Source organism: Tachyglossus aculeatus, chromosome 4, assembly GCF_015852505.1.
Source record: "Tachyglossus aculeatus isolate mTacAcu1 chromosome 4, mTacAcu1.pri, whole genome shotgun sequence".
NCBI lineage: Eukaryota > Metazoa > Chordata > Mammalia > Monotremata > Tachyglossidae > Tachyglossus > Tachyglossus aculeatus.
In genome coordinates this window covers 62,384,263-62,403,836 of record NC_052069.1, presented here as the reverse complement: position 1 = coordinate 62,403,836, position 19,574 = coordinate 62,384,263, and the positions used below count along the sequence as shown (strand labels likewise).

At 45.5% G+C, this 19,574-nt stretch overlaps 1 protein-coding gene across 4 annotated transcripts in view; it reads left to right on the top strand.

The window, feature by feature from the left end:
• CAMSAP2 (calmodulin regulated spectrin associated protein family member 2) overlaps nucleotides 1-19,574 on the top strand; it is a 150,307-nt gene that overhangs the window by 48,815 nt on the left and 81,918 nt on the right. For all 4 annotated transcript variants that reach the window (XM_038744539.1, XM_038744538.1, XM_038744537.1 and 1 more), the window contains exon 3: nucleotides 14,454-14,615. In XM_038744539.1, the coding sequence (XP_038600467.1) occupies nucleotides 14,454-14,615 (162 nt within the window). The remainder of the gene's footprint in view (nucleotides 1-14,453; nucleotides 14,616-19,574) is intronic.

The window sequence follows — 19,574 nt, the reverse complement described above, 5'->3', positions numbered from 1 at the left end:
ACCTTGTAACCTCCCCAGCGCTTAGAACAGTGCTTTGCACATAGTAAGCGCTTAATAAATGCCATCATCATCATCATCACAGTGGGCTCACAGTCTAGAAGGGGGGAGACAGACATCAAAACAAGTAAACAGGCATCAATAGCATCAGTATAAATAAACAGAGTTATAGTAGACAGTGTCCTTTCAATCATATCATAATAATAATGGCATTTATTAAGCACTTACTATGTGCAAAGCACTGTTCTAAGTGCTGGGCACTGTTGTAAGCGCTGGACTGACTAAATGGGATGAAGCAGTGTCCTCGGCAGTTTCGGTCCCATCAGTAATTTGGGGCTGAATCTTTGGCATTCCCAGAGCCGGTGGGCACCTTCGCACCCACTGGTGAATGGAGAAGTAGGCAGAGAGGATGGTGGAACCTTCTCCCGGGAGAAATACTGGAGACAGACTTACAGGAGGGGAAAAGCCCAAATAACCCTCCTTTCTTCTCCTCCTCCAGGAGGCCTTCCCAGACTGAGCCCCTTCCTTCCTCTCCCCCTCATCCTCCTCTCCATCCCCCCATTTTACCTCCTTCCCTTCCCCACAGCACCTGTATATATGTATATATGTTTGCACATATTTATTACTCTATTTATTTATTTTACTTGTACATATCTATTCTGTTTATTTTGTTAGTATGTTTGGTTTTGTTCTCTGTCTCCCCCTTTTAGACTGTAAGCCCACTGTTGGGTAGGGACTGTCTCTATATGTTGCCAACTTGTACTTCCCAAGTGCTTAGTACAGTGCTCTGCACACAGTAAGTGCTCAATAAATACGATTGATTGATTGATTGAGTCTCCCACTCTCTTCTGCATCACCCTTGCCCTTGGATTTGTACCCTTTATTCACCCCACCCTCCGCCCTACGGCACTTATGTACATATCTGTTATTTATTCACTTATATTAATGTCTGTCTCCCCTCTAGACTGCAAGCTTGTTGGTGGCAAGGAACGTATCTATCAACTCTTTTATGTTGTATTCACTCATTCAGTTGTATTTATTCAGCGCTTACTGTGTGCAGAGCACTGTACTAAACGCTTGGGAAGTACAAATTGGCAACATATTCATTGTCGTATTTATTGAGCGCTTACTGTGTGCAGAGCACTGTACGAAACGCTTGGGAAGTACAAGTTGGCAACATATAGAGACGGTCCCTACCCAACAACGGGCTCACAGTCTAGAAGCAGTGTGGGTCAGTGGAAAGAGCACGAGCTTTGGAGTCAGAGGTCATGGGTTCAAATCCTGCCTCTGCCAATTGTCAGCTGTGTGACTTTAGGCTAGTCACTTAACTTCTCTGTGCCTCAGTTCCCTCATCTGTAAAATGGGGATGAAGACTGTGAGCCCCACATGGGACCACCGGATCACCTTGCAACCTCCCCAGCACTTAGAAAAGTGCTTTGCACGTAGTAAGCACTTAATAAATGCCATCATTATTATTATAATTATTAGAAGTTGTACCCTCCCAAGTGCTTAGTACAGTGCTCTGCGCACAGTAAGCGCTCAATAAATACGATTGATCGATTGATTGGGAGAACAGAGTCAGGGTGCTGGGCAGAGTGACCTTAGCGAAATTTCTCCTGGTAACTATAACCGTAACGTGTATAGTATTTTCTTTAATGAAAGAACCTTTTATTTAAAACCATTAAGGACCCCAAAACTTTACTTTGCTAAAATAGTCTTTGATACTAGATGAACACTCCTCAGAGATCTCTCTTGGGTCTGGTCAGCGGACAGCATATCATTTCCGAGGGGAAGAGATTGATTCAGGTTGATTCTTTGAAGAATCAGTCACTCTTGTCCCTGCCAATTCACGTTGCTGTAGCGCAGTCTTGTCCACCTCGAGTCTCCTCCACTTCTGGACTCACCGACAGGGTGCCTGTGTTAGTACAGTGCTCTGCACACAGTAAGTGCTCAATAAATACGATCGATTGATTGATTGTCCCCGCTGGCAAGAGCTTCAGCGGGACCCAAGCACAACGGAGGCCGAGAGGGGCACCATATGGCTCAGTTACCGCCCGGTAACATGGCTGAGATCATACAAACCATTCCACCTCCCCCTTCCCTCTCTTTCCCTGCCTTTGAAGCCCATATCATCTGCCTCTACCACCTACTCCATATACTGGACACGGTCATCTAATGCCCCCAGGCCTCACCTCCAACGTTTTGAACCGTTATGATCTCTTTCTCACATCCCTTCTCTTTTTGTCCATCCCCACCTTGAACCTTGGGGATGACTATATCCACAGAGATGTTCCTGACAACCCTTCCGCTCCTCAGGTCCTGCTCCATTCCAGCTCTCCCATTCACCAACTCGGACACACACTTGATCTCCCCCTGCCCATCCACCAAGCTAGCTCTCTTCCTCCCTTCAAGGCCCTACTGAGAGCTCACCTCCTCCAGGAGGCCTTCCCACACTGAGCCCCTTCCTTCCTCTCCCCCTCGTCCCCCTCTCCATCCCCCCATCTTACCTCCTTCCCTTCCCCACAGCACCTGTATATATGTTTGTACATATTTATTACTCTATTTATTTATTTTACTTGTACCTTTCTATTCTATTTATTTTATTTTGTTAGTATGTTTGGTTTTGTTCTCTGTCTCCCCCTTCTAGACTGTGAGCCCACTGTTGGGTAGGGACTGTCTCTATATATTGCCAGCTTGTACTTCCCAAGCGCTTAGTACAGTGCTCTGCACACAGTAAGTGCTCAATAAATACGATTGATTGATTGATTGATCCTCTCTAGTCACCTTACAGTCTCTACCCTCACCATCTCTGAAATCCCGCTATCTGACCACAACCTTCCCACCTGCCTTCTCTCCCACATACCTCCTCCCTGCAAATTTATCCTGTTACCCCACAGAGACCTCCGATCTTTTGACCCCATTCATTTTTCCCAACTCATCATGCCCCGCTTAGTCTCCTTGAAGACCAAAGTGACGCTCTCAACACCACCCTCTCACCCTGAACTGAGCACACTCGCTCCCCTCTCCCTTCTTCGATCTCATACCACTAACCCACAGCCCTGGATCACCTCCACAACCTGCCTCCTTCGAACCCGTGCACAAGCCGCAGAGCTCTGCTAGTGGAAATCCACATATCAAGCCGCACTCCTCCACCTCGACTTCATCTTTGCCTGCTCCTTCTCCTACATTCTCCTTGTCCAGCAAAATTATCTTTGCTTCCTTACTGAAGCCCATGTTCATTACCCTCGCCAGTTGTTCCAGATGTTCAGCTCCCTCCTCAATCCCCCTGTCCTCCCACTTCCTCCATCCCTTACCTCTAATGACCCGGTTACCCACTTTATTGAAAAACTTGAAACTCTCAGGCATGATCTCCCTAAATTCCTCCCAATCCCTCCCTCCTTCTGTCCCTTCTTCAACTTTCCCATCCCTCCCAGCGGTATGTCAAGAGGAGATATCCTGGCTTCAAAATCCATGCCTTCTACCTGCACATCCAACCCCATCTCTTCACACCATATCAAAATACTCACCCCCTTTCTTCTTCCCTCCCTGACTGCCATCTTCAACTGTTTGCTCTCCAGTGGTTTCTTCCCCACTGCTTTCAAGCATGCTTACTTCTCCCCTATCCTAAAAAAAACTCCTCCCTTTACCCCATGGCTCCTTCCAGTTATCACCCCCAGCTTCCTCCTTCCAGTCCTCTCCAAACGGTTTGAGCGAGTTATCTACACCCACTGTCTCAAGTTCCTCTCCTCCAATTCTCTCCTTTACCCCTTCTCAAAGGTCACAGATGATCTCCTTCTTCCCAAATCCTTACTGCATCAGCCTCCTTTCTGATCTCCCATCCTCCTGTCTCTCCCCGCTTCAATCCATACTTCACACCGCTGCCCGGATCGTCTTTGTGCAGAAACGCTCTGGGCATGTTACTCCCCTCCTCAAAAATCTCCAGTGGCTGCCAATCAATCTGCGCATCAGGCAGAAACTCCTCACCCTGGGCTTCAAGGCTGTCCATCACCTCTCCCCATCCTACCTCACCTCCCTTCTCTCCTTCTCCAGCCCAGCCCGCACCCTCTGCTCCTCTGCTGCTAACCTACTCACTGTGCCTTGTTCTTGCCCGTCCTGCCGTCGACCCCCGACCCACGTCCTCCCCCTGTCCTGGAATGCCCTCCCTCCACACATCCGCCAAACTAGCTCTCGTCCTCCCTTCAAAGCCCTACTGAGAGCTCACCTCCTCCAGGAGGCCTTCCCAGACTGAACCCCCCTTTTCCCTCACCTCCTCCTTCTCCCCTCCCCATCTCCCCCACTCCCTTCCTCTGCCCTACCCTCTTCCCCTCCCCACAGCACTTGTATATATTTCTACATATTTTATTGGTACATATTTACTATTTATTTTCTTCCACGGGGAAGCGGCATGGATCGGTGGAAAGAACCCGGGCTTTGGAGTCAGGGGTCATGGGTTCAAATCCCCACTCCACCTCTTGTCAGCTGTGTGACTTTGGGCAAGTCACTTCACTTCTCTGGGCCTCAATTATCTCATCTGTAAAATGGGGATTAAGATTGTGAGCCCCACGTGGGACAACCTGATCGCCTTGTATTCTCCCCAGTGCTTAGAACAGTCCTTTGCACATAGTAAGCACATAACAAATACTAAAATTATTGTTATTATTATTATTTATTTTATTTATGATGTGTATAGAACTATAATTCTGTTTATTCAGATAGTGTTGACACCTGTCTATTTGTTTTGTTCTGTTGTCTATCTCCCCCTTCTAGACTGTGAGCCCGTTGTTGGGTAGGGACCGTCTCTATATGTTGTCGATCTGTACTTCCCAAGCGCTTAGTACAGTGCTCTGCGCACAGTAAGCGCTCAATAAATACGATTGAATGAATGAATGGCTTCTAATCATTCATTCAGTCAGTCATATTTATTGAGCGCTTACTGTGTGAGGAGCACTGTACTAAGCGCTTGGGAGGTAATCCATCTTAATCCTCCTCAACCTCTTAGCTATTTCGGACACTGTCAACCACCCCCTTCTCCTGGAACCTTATCCAACCTCGACATCACTGACACTGTCCTCTCTCGGTTCTCCTTTTATCTCTCTGACCTCCTTCCTAGTTGATTTTGCTGGCTCCCCCCTTCTTCCTACTCTCTGTCAGTAGGGTTCCCTCAAGGCTCAGTTCTATTCTCCCTCCACACCCACTCCCTTGGAGAATTTCTTCACTTTCTTGGCTTCAGCTACCACCTCTATGCAGATGATTCCCAAATCTACACCTCTAGCCCTGATCTCTCTCCCTTTCTGCAGTCTGCATTTCCTCCTGCCTTCAAGACATCTCTGCTTGTACACTGTACCTCGTTCTCACCTTTCCCGCCGTCGACCCCCGGCCCACGTCCTCCCCCTGGCCTGGAATGCCCTCCCTCCACACATCCGCCAAGCTAGCTCTCTTCCTCCTTTCAAAGCCTTATTGAGAGCTCACCTCCTCCAGGAGGCCTTCCCAGACTAAGCCCCCTTTTTCCTCTCCTCCTCCCCATCCCCCCCACCCTACCCCAAAGCACCTATATATATGTATGTACAGATTTATTACTCTGTTACTCTACTTGTACATGCTAACTATTCTATTTACTTTGTTAATGATGTGCATTTAGCTTTAATTCTCTTTATTCTGACGACTTGACACCTGTCCACATGTTTTGTTTTGTTGTCTGTCTCCCCCTTCTAGACTGTGAGCCAGTTGTTGGGTAGGGACCGTCTCTATATGTCGCCAACTTGTACTTCCCAAGCGCTTAGTACAGTGCTCTGCACACAGTAAGCACTCAATAAATACGATTGAATGAATGAACGAATGAGTGTCCTGCTGTCACCTCAAGCTTAACATGTCCAAAACAGAATGCTGTCCTCCTGCTGACTTTCCCATCGCTGTAGACAGCACCACCGTCCTTCCCGTCTCACAAGCCCATAACCTTGGCGTTATCTGTGACTCCTCTCTCCCAACCAACCTACGTATTCAATCTATCCGTAAATCCTCTTGGTTCACCTGTCACAGCATCGCTAACATCCACCCTTTCCTCTCCATCCAAACTGCTGTCACGTTAATCCAAGCAATTATCGTACCCCACTTTGATGACTGTATCAGCTTCCTTGCTGACCTTCCTGCCTCCTGTTTCTCCCCTCTCCGTTTCATACTTCACTCTGCTTCCCAGATCATTTTTCTATACAGTGGTCAGTCCATGTTTCTCCACTCCTCAAGAATCTCCAGTGGTTGTCCATCCACATCTGCAACAAACAGAAACACCTTACCATTGTCTTTAAAGCACTTAATCACCTTGCCTCTTCTATCTCACCTCGCTACTCTCCTACTACAACTCAGCCCAAACACTTTGCTCCTGTAATGTTAAACCTTCTCACTTTTCCTCGATCTCATGTATCTCACCGTTGACTTCTCTGCTGTGTCTTGCCTCTGGCGTGGAATGCCCTCCCTTTTCTTATCTGACAATTAGTCTCCCCTGTTTCAAAGTGTTATTGAAGGCTCATCTCTTTCATTCAGTCAGTCGTATTTACTGAGCGCTTACCGTATGCAGAGCACTGTACTAAGCACTTGGAAAGAGTACAATATAACAGACACAGTGAGCCTACAGTCTAGAGGGGGAGACACATTAATATAAATAAATAAATATAAATTACAGATACGTACGTGAGTGCTGTGGTGTGGGGTGATGAATAAGGGGGTTGATGAATAAGGGTGATGAACAAAGTCCTTTCGAGGGCTTTGTCAAGGAACACCTCTTGGAGAAGATGTTCCTTCAATAAGGCTTTGAAGGAAGGGAGAGTGATCCAGGCCAGAGACAGGACGTGGGTGAGAATTCAATAGTGAGATAGATGAGATTAAGCTGTGAGAAGGTCAGCATTAGAGGAATGAAGTGTGCGGGCAGGGTTGTAGTAGAAAAGTAGTGAGGTGTGAGGTAGGAGGGAGCATGCCTGCCTACTCCTCTAGGCTTTAAGTTCGTTGTGGGCAGGGAATGTGACTATTATATTGTTTTGTACTCTCCCAAGCACTTAGTACAGTGCCCAGCACACCGAAATGCTCAATAAATATGATTAATTGCTATTTCTTTTCATTCTAAGTTCTTCTGAAGCAGAGGCTGCATTTCCACTCATGCTGTTGTGCTAAAACACCACTACGTTTTGTGTATAGTGTTTACCAAGCTATTGATGATGTAGGGTAAAAGATAACCAAAGCTGGCTTATTGCTATTCTACTTAACAGTCTTGGCAAATAAGTTGTTGATTGGAAAAGGACCTCTTTAACTGCAGTTTATTTTATCCCAGTATAATTTTTATTATTTTAAAATGCAGCACTTAGAACAGTGCTTTGCACATAGTAAACGCTTAATAAATGCCATTATTATTATCTTTAAGAGTGGATGTGAAGGATCTGGGCTTATTTGAAAATCTTGTCATCAGTCAAGTTTTTGTGAAAGACTGGATTTTTTTCCTCAAGGATAAGAACCTAAGTAGGAGCATCTGCTACTTCCAGATTGAGAAAACCTTGGTTGTAAACAGAGATACTTCATTTCAGCCCTGTTGCAAGGTATTATTTATCGATTGGAGCCTTTTTATTTATAGCTACAATGTTTTTCCCGTATTTATTGAGTGCTTACTGTGTGCAGAGCACTGTACTAAGTGCTTGGGAGAGCACACTATAACAATAGACACATTCCTTGCCCACAGCAAGCTTGCAGTCCAGAGAAGGAGACCGACATTAATATAAATAAATACAGTACGTATATGTACATATGTGCTTGGGGGCTGGGGGTTGGGATAAATAAAGGCAGCAAGTCAGGGCGAAGCAGAAGGGAGTGGGAGAAGAGGAAAAGAGGGTTTAGAGAAGGCCTCTTGCAGGAGATGTGCCTTCAGTATGGCTTTGAAGGAGGGGAGAGTAATTGTCTGTCGAATTTGAGGAGGGAGCACTTTTTAGGCAAGAGGCAGGCTGTGAGTAAGGGTTCAGCAGCGAGATAGATGAGATCGAGGTACAATGCGAAGGTTAGGAGCAAAGTGTGCCGGCTGGGTTGTAGTAGGAGAGTAGCAAGGTGAAGTAGGAGGGGGCAAGGTGATTGCTTTAAAGCCAATGGTGAGGAGTTTTTGTTTGATGTGGAGGTGGATGGGCAACCACTGGAGTTTCTTGAGAAGGGGGAAACATGTCCTGAACTTTTTTTAGAAAGATGATCGGACAGCGGAGTGAAATATGGACTCGAGTGGGGAGAGACAAGAGTCTGGGAAGTCAGCAAGGAAACCGATACAGTAATCAAGGTGGTATGGGATAAGTGGATTTAACGTGGTAGCAGTTTGGATGGAGAGGAAAGGGCAGATTTTAGCGATGTAGTGAAGGTGGAACTGACAGGATTTAGCGTTGGATTAAATATGTAGGTTGAATAATAAGAATTAATAATTATGGTATTTGTTAAGCGCTTACTATGTGCCAAGCACTGTTCTAAGTGCTGAGGGAGGGAGATGCAAGGTGATCAGGTTGTACCGCGTGGGGCTCACCGTCTTAACCCCCGTTTTACAGATGAGGTAACTGAGGCGCAGAGAAGTTAAGTGACTTGCCCAAAGTCACCCAGCTGACAAGTGATGGGGCCGGGATTAGAACCCATGACCTCTGACGCCCAAGCCTGTGGTCTTGCCACTAAGCCATGCTGCTGAATGAGAGGGAGGAGTTGAGGATGACGCCAAGATTTGTGAGACAGGAAGGATGATGGTGCCATCTTCAGTGATGGGAAAGTCATGGGGAGGACAAAATTGGAGTTTGAAGATAAGGAGTTCTTATATGCTTGTAAACTTGAGATGATGGGATTGTATTTATTTTGGTTCTGATTGCACCAAGAGTGATCTGTCTTCAGTCTCTCGCACTTATGGGAATTGTTTTAGCTCAAGGCATCCAAGCGAGCAGAATCTCTAGGGTGTCAGGGTCCCCATTTTAGGACTTTTTTAGACTACAATGCATCTCTTGGAATGTCAACCAGAGGCAGGTGATGTGCTGCATTATTCCTGTAGTGGATTGAAGGAAAACTGAAGCAGAGATGAAATATGGTACAATAAATTAAGGCCAGAATGAAATCTATCCATATGCTACTCTTGGCTTAGTTTTTTTTTGACTAGATTAAAGATGACAAGGCAATATTACTTTTGATGCTAACTGTCTGTTACTTACCAGAAGTCAAAGGTGTGATTTTGATATCACTGAAGAAGGTTGAAGTCGCTAATGACCATTTAGAAATTAACTTCTTTACAGAGCCTGACTTGCCCTATATTGTCTTCTCTTACTTACCTAAATAGGGAGTTCTGGGGAGACTTGAAAAACCTGGTGTATATTGTTGAGTGTTTAAACAAAAATCCTTTTTACAGGTAATGCAAGGATTTCAAATTAAGATAGTTTATTTCCCTGGTTTTTACACACCTTTCATCCAAACTCTACTGGTGGAACCTGTGTTGGTCCCTTGACTCTCCAGATGGATTGCTGCAGCTCCAGACTTCCTTTCCGAAATGCCCTAGCCCCTCCAAGTCTTCTCAGTCCCCTCTCTCTGGTCACCCCAGCCTGGCTCCCCACGCTCAGCATCCCTCCTCATCCCCCTTCCCAGCACCCCCTCAGCTCACTCCCATCCGCTCCCATCCCTTCCCACCCCTTGCGCTACCCTGACCCCTTCCCCCTCTCTGGCTCCCACCAACTCACTTCCATCCGACCCTCGCCTCTCCTGTAGCTTCAACCGAGTGCGGCCTGTGGAACCCTCACTCCGTCATGGGGAAGCTTCCCTTTATCCTTGACCTGTTCCTGACTCCTCCTTGCCATCACTGATGCCTGCCTCTCCCCAGGTGACACAGCCTTCCCCGCTGTTCTCTCCAGGGGGAAGTCTTAACTTTCTTCTTGCTCCTCAGTGCTGCTTTTGCACCATCCTACCTCCCCATCCCTCTCCTTCCCTTCCTTCGAAGCCCATACAACCCACTTCTACCGCCCACTCCAATTACTAGTCACAGTCATCTTCCACCCCCAGGCCCTTCTTGCAACTCTGAACCATTTTGTTCCCTTTCTCACCTTCCTTCTCTCATTCTCCATCCCTACATTGATCCTTGGGGACTTCAATATCCATGTGGATGTCTCTGACGGCTCTTCCACTGTCCTCCTCCTCTCACTCTCTACTTCAGTGACGTTCTGCTCCATCGCCCCTCACATGCTCACCAACTTGGGCGTACACTTAATTTTGTAATCTCTAGTCAGTGTACAGCTTTGAAATTCCTCCATCAGATCACAACCACCTCACCTGCTCTCATTCCCATCACATTCCCCTCGCAAATCTGACCTATTCTGCCGATCGTTTAACCCCCACCAAAATTCTAAAGCCATCTTGCCCCCTTAGGTCTCCATACCCAAACTACCTTCTCTTGGTGCCCAAATTCCTCAATATCACACTCTCCACTAAACTCAACTCCCTTGCTCTTCTGTCCCTCCACCGATCTCTTACAACTAACCTGCAACCCAGGATCACCTCCACAAACACTCCTTTGCTCGAACCGCGAAGCGCTGTTAGCAGAAATCCAGACATCTGTCTGACCCCTTCCACCTGAAATTCTTACCTGCTTTAATTTTGCCCTCTTCTTTGCCCAGTAACAGTACTTTCTCTCCAAATTCAGTCCCATAACCATTGCCCCTGCCAGCTGTTCCAGATGTTTAATTCCCTCCTTAAACCTACTGTTCCTGCCACCATCTCTATCCCCTAGTGAACTGGCCACATGTTCCATTAACAAAATTGAAGCCATCAGATGTGATCTTAACATCTCCCTTGCTCCTCTCCAGTCCCCCCCTCCTCCTCCTCCACCCTCTTCGACTTTCCCAGTATTCCCTGCAGTACCTTAAGAGATTTCTCTCCTCCTCAAAATCTAGCCCTTCCACCTGCACTTCTGACCCCATCCCACCATACCTTATTAAAATCCTTGCCCCCTCCCTTCTTCTTGACTATCTTCAACCATTCATTTACCAATGAATTCTTCCCCACCGCCTTCAAACATGCTGACATATCTCTATCCTAAAAAAACCTCTCCCTTGACCCCACGGCTCCCTCCAGTTATGATCCCATCTCCCTCCTACCATTCCTATCCAAACTCCTTGAGAGAGTTCTTTACATCTGCTGCCTCCACTTCCTGACCTCCAGTTCTTTCCTTGCTCCCTTCCAATCTGGTTTCCACCCCCTTCACTCCATGGAAACAGCCTTCTCTAAGGTAACCAATGACCTCACCAAATCTGATGGCCTGTACTCCATCCTCAAACTCTCAGTGGCCTTCAACACTAGTCCACCCCCTTCTCTTTGAAAGTTTATCTACTTTTGGCTACACTGTCCTCTCTTGGTTCTCCTATTTCTCTGACCACTCCTCAGTACCTTTTACAGGCTTGACCTCTCCCCCCCCCGCCAAACTCCTTTTTTAAATTGGAAATTGGCACATCTCCTCCAAGAGGCCTTTCCTGACAGCCCTCCTTCCCTCTTCTCCCACTCCCCTCTGCATCATCCTGACCTATTCCCTTTATTCATCCCCCCTCCCCAACAGCCCCACAGTTCTTACATACTTATCTGTAATTTATTTATGTTAACATCTATCTCCCCCTATAGACTGTAAGCTTATTGTGGGCAGGGAATGTCTGTTTACTGTTGTAGTGTACTCTCCCAAGTGCTTAGTATAGTGCTCTGCACACAGTAAGTGCTCAGTAAATATGATTGAATAAATACAATTGAATAAGTGCTTACTGTGTACGGAGCACTGTACTAAGCACTTAGGAGAGTCCAGGGCAAGAGATGCCTGTATTTACCTCTATAATCCTGAAGCTTATTGAATATACGACTGCATGATAGCCCAAATTTTAAACTGGAAACTGTCAAAATAATCTCAACTACATGTGAAGATGGGTATTTTCTGAGCCATCTCTGAAAACATAGTGTGGATGTTAATCTGATCGGATGTATTGGGGATTAGTCGTGTCCAGAGGAAGTGATGTGCATGAAGTGAAAGTGGGCAAATTTAGTAGGCTTCAACCATTTCCTCAAACTGGGCGTTTGCAAAGCATTGGTTGTTATGTGCCCCTTGGTCTCGCTTCTGTGCAGACATTTTTTTTCAGACATGTTTATCAGTTTATTAACCTAACTTCTTATTTTTAAATTCATTCTGTGGCTTTAGAAACAGCAGCATGGCCGGCTCCACCACTTGTCAGCTGTGTGACTTTGGGCAAGTCACTTCTCTGTGCCTCAATTACCTCATCTGTAAAATGGGGATTGACTGTGAGCCCCCCGTGGGACAACCTCATCACCTTGTAACCTCCCCAGCGCTAAGAACAGTGCTTTGTACATAGTAAGCGCTCAATGAATGCCATCATTATTATTATTATAGTAGAATAGGCAGCAGCTTCCACTATCATCTCTACGCAGATGACACCCAAATCGACATCTCTGCCCCTGTTCTCTCTCCCTCCCTCCAAGCTTGTATCCCCTTCTGCCTTCAGGACATCTCCACCTGGATGTCCGCCCGCCACCTAAAACTCAACATGTCCAAGACTGACTGAGCTCCTTATCTTCCCTCCCAAACCCTGCCCTCTCCCTGACTTTCCCGTCACTCTGGACGGCACTACCATCCTTCCCGTCTCACAAGCCCGCAACCTTGGTGTCATCCTCGACTCCGCTCTCTCGTTCACCCCTCACATCCAAGCCGTCACCAAAACCTGCCGATCTCACCTTCACAACATTGCCAAGATCCGCCCTTTCCTCTCCATCCAAACCTCTACCTTGTTGGTACAATCTCTCATCCTGTCCTGACTGGATTACTGCATCAGCCTCCTTTCTGCTCTCCCATCCTCCTGTCTCTCCTCGCTTCAGTCTATACTTCACTCTGCTGCCCAGATTATCTTTCTACAGAAACATTCTGGGCATGTCACTCCCCTCCTCAAAAATCTCCAGTGGTTGCCCATCAACCTTCAGATCAAGCAAAAACTCCTCACCCTGGACTTCAAGGCTGTCCATCCCCTCGCCCCCTCCTACCTCACCTCCCTTTTCTCCTTCCACAGCCCAGCCCGCACCCTCCGCTCCTCTGCCGCTAACCTCTTCGCTGTGCCTCGTTCTCGCCTGTCCCGCTGTCAACCCCTGGACCACCACCTCTGGCCTGGAATGCCCTCCCTCCACACATCTGCCAAACAAGTTCTCTTCCTCCCTTCAAAGCCCTACTGAGAGCTCACCTCCTCCAGGAGGCCTTCCCAGATTGAGCACCCCTTTTTCCTCTGCTCCCCCTCCCCTCCCCACCGCCCCCCTCTGCCCAAATAATAATAATAATAATGGCATTTATTAAGCGCTTACTATGTTCAAAGCACTGTTCTAAGCGCTGGGGAGGTTACAAGGTGATGAAGTTGTCCCACAGGGGGCTCACAGTCTTCACCCCCATTTTACAGATGAGGTAACTGAGGCCCAGAGAAGTGAAGTGACCTGCCCAAAGTCACACAGCTGACAAGTGGCGGAGCTGGGATTTGAACCCATGACCTCTGACTCCAAAGCCTGGGCTCTTTCCATTGAGCCACGCTGCTTCTCCAAACAGCACTTGTGTATATATGTACATATCTATTACTCTATTTTGTTAATGATGTGTATATATCCGTTATTCTATTTATCTATTTTGATGGTATTGACACCTGTCTACATGTTTTATTTTGTTGTCTGCCTCCCCCTTCTAGACAGTGAGCCCGTTGTTGGGTGGAGACCGTCTCTGTATGTTGCCGACTTGTACTACCCAAGCGCTTAGTACAGTGCTCTGCACACAGTGAGCGCTCAATAAATACGATTGAATTTATGAATGAAGCAGTATGGTATAGTGGATAGAGCATGGGCCTGGGAATCACAAGGTCATCATGGATTCCAGTCCCGGCTCTGTCACTTTTCTGCTGTGTGACCTTGGACAAGTCACTTTACTTCTCTATGCCTCAGTTACCACATCTGTTAAATAGGGATTGAGACTAAGCCCCATGTGGGACAAGGACAGTGTCCAACCTTATTTACTTGTATCCACCCCAGTGCTTAGTAGTGCCTGGCATGTGGTAAGTGCTGAACAAATATCACAATTATTAATAATATTATTATTTTTATTTTTATTAAGAAGCTTATCAGGCATTACTTGAAAACGTCACGATTTCTTGTACGATTTCTTACTTCTGGGTAGACATTCGTATTCTTAAAAAAAAAAGTTGTCTATTACATTTTCTAACTTGTACTTCCCAAGCGCTTAGTACAGTGCTCTGCACACAGTAAGCGCTCAATAAATACGATCGATGATTTTGGATTTTCCAGGTGAAAAATACAGTCCAAAGTTGGAATGGAAGATTTTCAGTGTCCTATCTAAAATCAAAGGAAATAATGATTTTAAACTCTACCTTTGTTATATGTTTCAGAGTACTCATCTGGCCATGATGGACACCCTAATGATGGCTTATACCATGGAGATGGTTAGTATAGAGAAAGTGATTGCTTGCACCCAACTGTATTCAGCCTTCTTTCAAGCCACAGACTTGCCGTATGATATTGAGGATGCCATCATGTATTGGATAAATAAGGTAGGTTTATGCACTATTTACTCTATCAGAAACCAAAGATTTGAGAGAGAATGTATATGCTGTGGAAGTCAAGCTTTCATCCTATTCTTTCTCTTCTCAAAATCAACAATAACGTGTGGATGTGTTATGTTGATCGAGGCCTTTGACCTCACAGAATGGTACAAGGAAAAGGAAATGATATGAAAAAGATCGTGAAATCGAAATAACAGTTGATGGATTTCACTTATGGCGTGGTTAGACTCTTAATGGTAAATCCCACCCTAGGGAGGCCATCTTTCCCGAGGAGTTGATGTCTATACCATTCAAGTACATTTGAGACACGTGGCACTGAGAGAGCTTTACCTTTTTAAAAATCTGATCTTTTAATTAACGTTTCTTGTATTACAGGTATGGTATGAATTTGGGTTTTGTTGCCCAAGGATGTTAAGATACTTTGTTTAAAAAATACATAGAATTATGATGGAATAATGGAATCATAAGACTGTGAACCTTATAATAATCTTATAATAATAATAATAATCTTATAATAGTCTTATAATAATGGAAATGGAATAATAATTATAATGGAAACCTGAGACGCTTGGTTTTATAGTGGAACCTTCAATATTCACTTCTCTCACAACAGTAATTTTTTCTCTTTTTTGCACCAACAAAAAAATACTCTGGAGATAGTAGAAAAAATACAAGTGGATATCCACTCTCAAGAGAATTGTGTTGCCAATCGAAAAGAAACCCACCCTGCATAAAGGGGTTTCTGAAATTGAGTAATTAATGTAATTTTATTTTGGTGTCACTTTATTGGTTGTGATGAGTTAAGGCGTGGTAAGTACATGCATAATGCTTATCCTTTGTATTTGAAGACGTCATTATGATGGTGAAATTGACTTATGGGTGTGATTGGAAAGGGCCATGAGAAATTGAGAGTGCAGCCACAAAGCGCCCATACAAAGATTGTCTCTGTTCTGTTAGTAGGTTTGCTGTTTGCAGGGCTTGGAATTGTTTCCATTTAACATGTGTTTGTCCTGATACTCCGGATTCCGTCTCTCGATACTCCGGATGCTGATAGTAAAAAGAGCCACTCCTTTCCTAATTACAGAGTGCCAAACTGGCCTGTCTGCTGCCATTGTCTCCTGGTTTTGAGCTGTAATGCTGCATTGTTTGAGGCTCGGCTTTACTGGGTTCTTGAAATGTTTATACTATATCTCTTGTTTTCTTTTGTTATGGTATTAAGTGCTTCGTATGTGCCAGGACTGTACTAAGCGCTGGGGAAGATTGTAAGATAATCAGACTGGACACAGCCCCTGTCCCACATTAGGATTTGGTTCCTAAGCGCTGGGGAAGATTGCAAGATAATCAGACTGGACACAGTCCCTGCCCCTCATTAGGATTTGGTTCACAGTCTTAATCCTCATTTTACAGATGAGGGAACTGAGACACAGAGAAGTGAAGTGATTTGCCCAGGGTCACACAGCAGAGAAGCGACAGAACCTGGATTACAATCCACGGGGCTACACCCCTTTAAAGCTCTCCATCCAGCAGCTATTTAGGTATTCTAGAGAAGCAGCGTGGCTCAGTGGAAAGAGCCCGGGCTTTGGAGTCAGAGGTCATGGGTTCGAATTCCGGCTCCGCCACATGTCTGCTGTGTGACCTTGGGCAAGTCACTTAACTTCTCCGAGCCTCAGTTACCTCATCTGTAAAATGGGGATTAAGACTGTGAGCCCCACGTGGGACAACCTGATCACTTTGTATCCCCCCAGCGCTTAGAACAGTGCTTTGCACATTGTAAGCGCTTAATCAATCAATCAATCAATCATATTTATTGAGCGCTTACTATGTGCAGAGCACTGTACTAAGTGCTTGGGAAGTACAAATTGGCAACATATAGAGACAGTCCCTACCCAACATTGGGCTCACAGTCTAAAAGGGGGAGACAGAGAACAAAACCAAACATACTAACAAAATAAAATAAATAGAATAGATATGTACAAGTAAAATAAATAAATAAAGTAATAAATATGTACAAACATATATACATATATACAGGTGCTATGGGGAAGGGAAGGAGGTAAAATGTGGGGAATGGAGAGGGGGACGAGGGGGAGAGGAAGGAAGGGGCTCAGTCTGGGCCCCTTCCTGGGCATTAACAAATGCCAACATTATTATTATTATTATTCTGTTGTCATTCATTCTCCTCAAACCGCCCCCACCCCCCAAAAAAGCTAGGGTGATCATGGTTTTTATAATAATGAATTCCCCCTCTTCCACGTCTTTATTTTTTATGTTTTAATGATATTCGTTAAGCATTTACTATGTGTCAAGCATTGCTCTAAGTGCTGGGGTAGATACAGTCCCTATTCCACATTGAGCCCAAGTCTTGGAAGGCATCGAATCCCCGTTTTTCAGTGGAGGAAATTGGGGCACAGAGAAGTTAAGTGATTTGCCCAAGGTTACACAGCAGACAAGAGGCAGAGCTAGGATGAGAACCCAGGTGCTCTGGCTCCCAGGCCTGTGCTCTATCAGGCCTGTCAGAGAAGCAGCATGGCTCGGTGGAAAGAGCCCGGGCTTTGGAGTCAGAGGTCATGGGTTCAAGCCATCAGCTGTGTGACTTTGGGCAAGTCACTTCACTTCTCTGGGCCTCAGTTACCTCATCTGGAAAATGGGGATTAAGACTGTGAGCCCCTCGTGGGACAACCTGATCACCTTGTAACCTCCCCAGCGCTTAGAACACTGCTTTGCACATAGTAAGTACTTAATAAATGCCATTATCATTATTATTATCAATTAGGGTTGCTCCTTGACTCTTCAAAACAGGTATGGCTTGTAAACAATTCTTATGGAACTTTTCAAGAAGCAGAGGTAACATTTATGGTAGATCCAGGTCTCAAGAGCTATGGACATGATAAAACAGCACTTCTGCTCTGTACATCTTTAGGATTTTCTTTTTAAATTTGATGTCACAGTGCTGCCCTACTTTATCTGACAGACTCCCAGAGGATAGGCTGGCATTCTTGCTTTCATTTTCTACTAAAGTGTGGCTTTTGGGGACAGTAGGGCACCCAGAAAACAGAATTCCATGACAGCACAAAGCTCTGTGGTGCCAATAAAGATGGTGGCCACGTGATCTTCTTCAAACTTATTGTCCCATCCTCCTGTCTCTCCCTGCTTCAGTCTGTACTTCACTCTGCTGCCCAGATTATCTTTCTACAGAAACGCTCTGGGCATGTCACTCCCTTCCTCAAAGATCTCCAGTGGTTGCCTGTCAACCTTCACATGAAGCAAAAACTCCTCACCCTGGGCTTCAAGGCTGTCCATCCCCTCGCCCCCTCCTACCTCACCTCCCTTCTCTCCTTCTCCAGCCCAGCCCGCACCCTCCGCTCCTCTGCCGCTGCTAACCTCCTCACCGTGCCTCATTCTCGCCTGTCCCGCCGTCGACCCCCGGCCCACGTCCTCCCCCTGGCCTGGAATGCCCTCCTTCCACACATCCACCAAGCTAACTCTCTTCCTCCCTTCAAAGCCCTACTGAGAGCTCACCTCCTCCAAGAGGCCTTCCCAAACTGAGCCCCCTTTTTCCTCTCCTCCTTCCCATCCCCTCCGCCCTACCTCCTTTCCCTCCCCACAGCACTTGCATATATTTGTACAGATTTATTATTCTATTTATTTTACTTGTACATATTTACTATTCTATTTATTTTGTTAATGATGTGCATTATAGCTATAATTCTGTTTGTTCCGACGATTTTGACACCCATCTACATGTTTTGTATTGTTGTCTGTCTCCCCCTTCTAGACTGTGATCCCGTTGTTGGGTAGGGACCATCTCTATATGTTGCCAACTTGTACTTCCCAAGCACTTAGTACAGTGCTCTGCACACAGTAAGCACTCAACAAATATGATTGAATGAATGAATGAGTTAATGAATGAATAGCACCGGGCTAACTCTGCAGTGCAGTTCATAATCACCTGCCTGTCTTCTTGGGTGTTTTCTCTACGCCTGACTGTCATGATCTTTACATTGTTCACGTTTCCCTGCCATACTGGGGTATTGAATGGGTGAGGGAATCATTAGATCAAGGGTGCCCCAAGGATGTCTTTTTATTTGGTAGTCAAAAAAGAATGTGTGGGATTGTGAACTATTGTTTGGCACATTCATTGAATAAAGAGTAAACTATTATATGCTTTTTTTCCCCACATTCGGACCTTGTTCTTTAGTCCCCCATAATAATCAGTTTGTCAGAAATCATTCATTCATTCATTCGTATTTATAGAGCGCTTACTGTGTGCAGAGCACTGTACTAAGCGCTTGGGAAGTACAAGTTGGCAACATATAGAGACGGTCCCTACCCAACAGTGGGCTCACCGTCTAGAAATCAACACTCTTAGAGTAAATCTTATCCAAATCTTTGAAGAATAGTTCCTTTTCCTCAGTGCAGTTCATCAGTGTGGCGGCATAGGCATTGATGATGGTGGCAAAGTCCTTTTTATCAGGGGCAGACATACATAACATCCCCCCCATCTTACCTCCTTCCCTTCCCCACAGCACCTGTATATATGTTTGTACATATTTATTACTCTTTCTTTCTTTATTTATTTATTTTACTTGTGCGTATCTATTCTATTTATTTTATTTTGTTAGTATGTTTGGTTTTGTTCTCTGTCTCCCCCTTTTAGACTGTGAGCCCACTGTTGGGTAGGGACTGTCTCTATATGTTCCCAATTTGTACTTCCCAAGCGCTTAGTACAGTGCTCTGCACATAGTAAGCGCTCAATAAATACGATTGATGATGATGATGATGATGATAACACCATTAAAATGATCCCTTATGCCTATGGGCAGTCAATCATATTTATTGCATGCATACTATGTGCAATGCACTGTACTAAGGGCTTGGGAAAGCCCAGTACAACAGACTTAGCAGACATGTTCCCTGCACGTAATGAACCTACAGTCTGGATGGGGA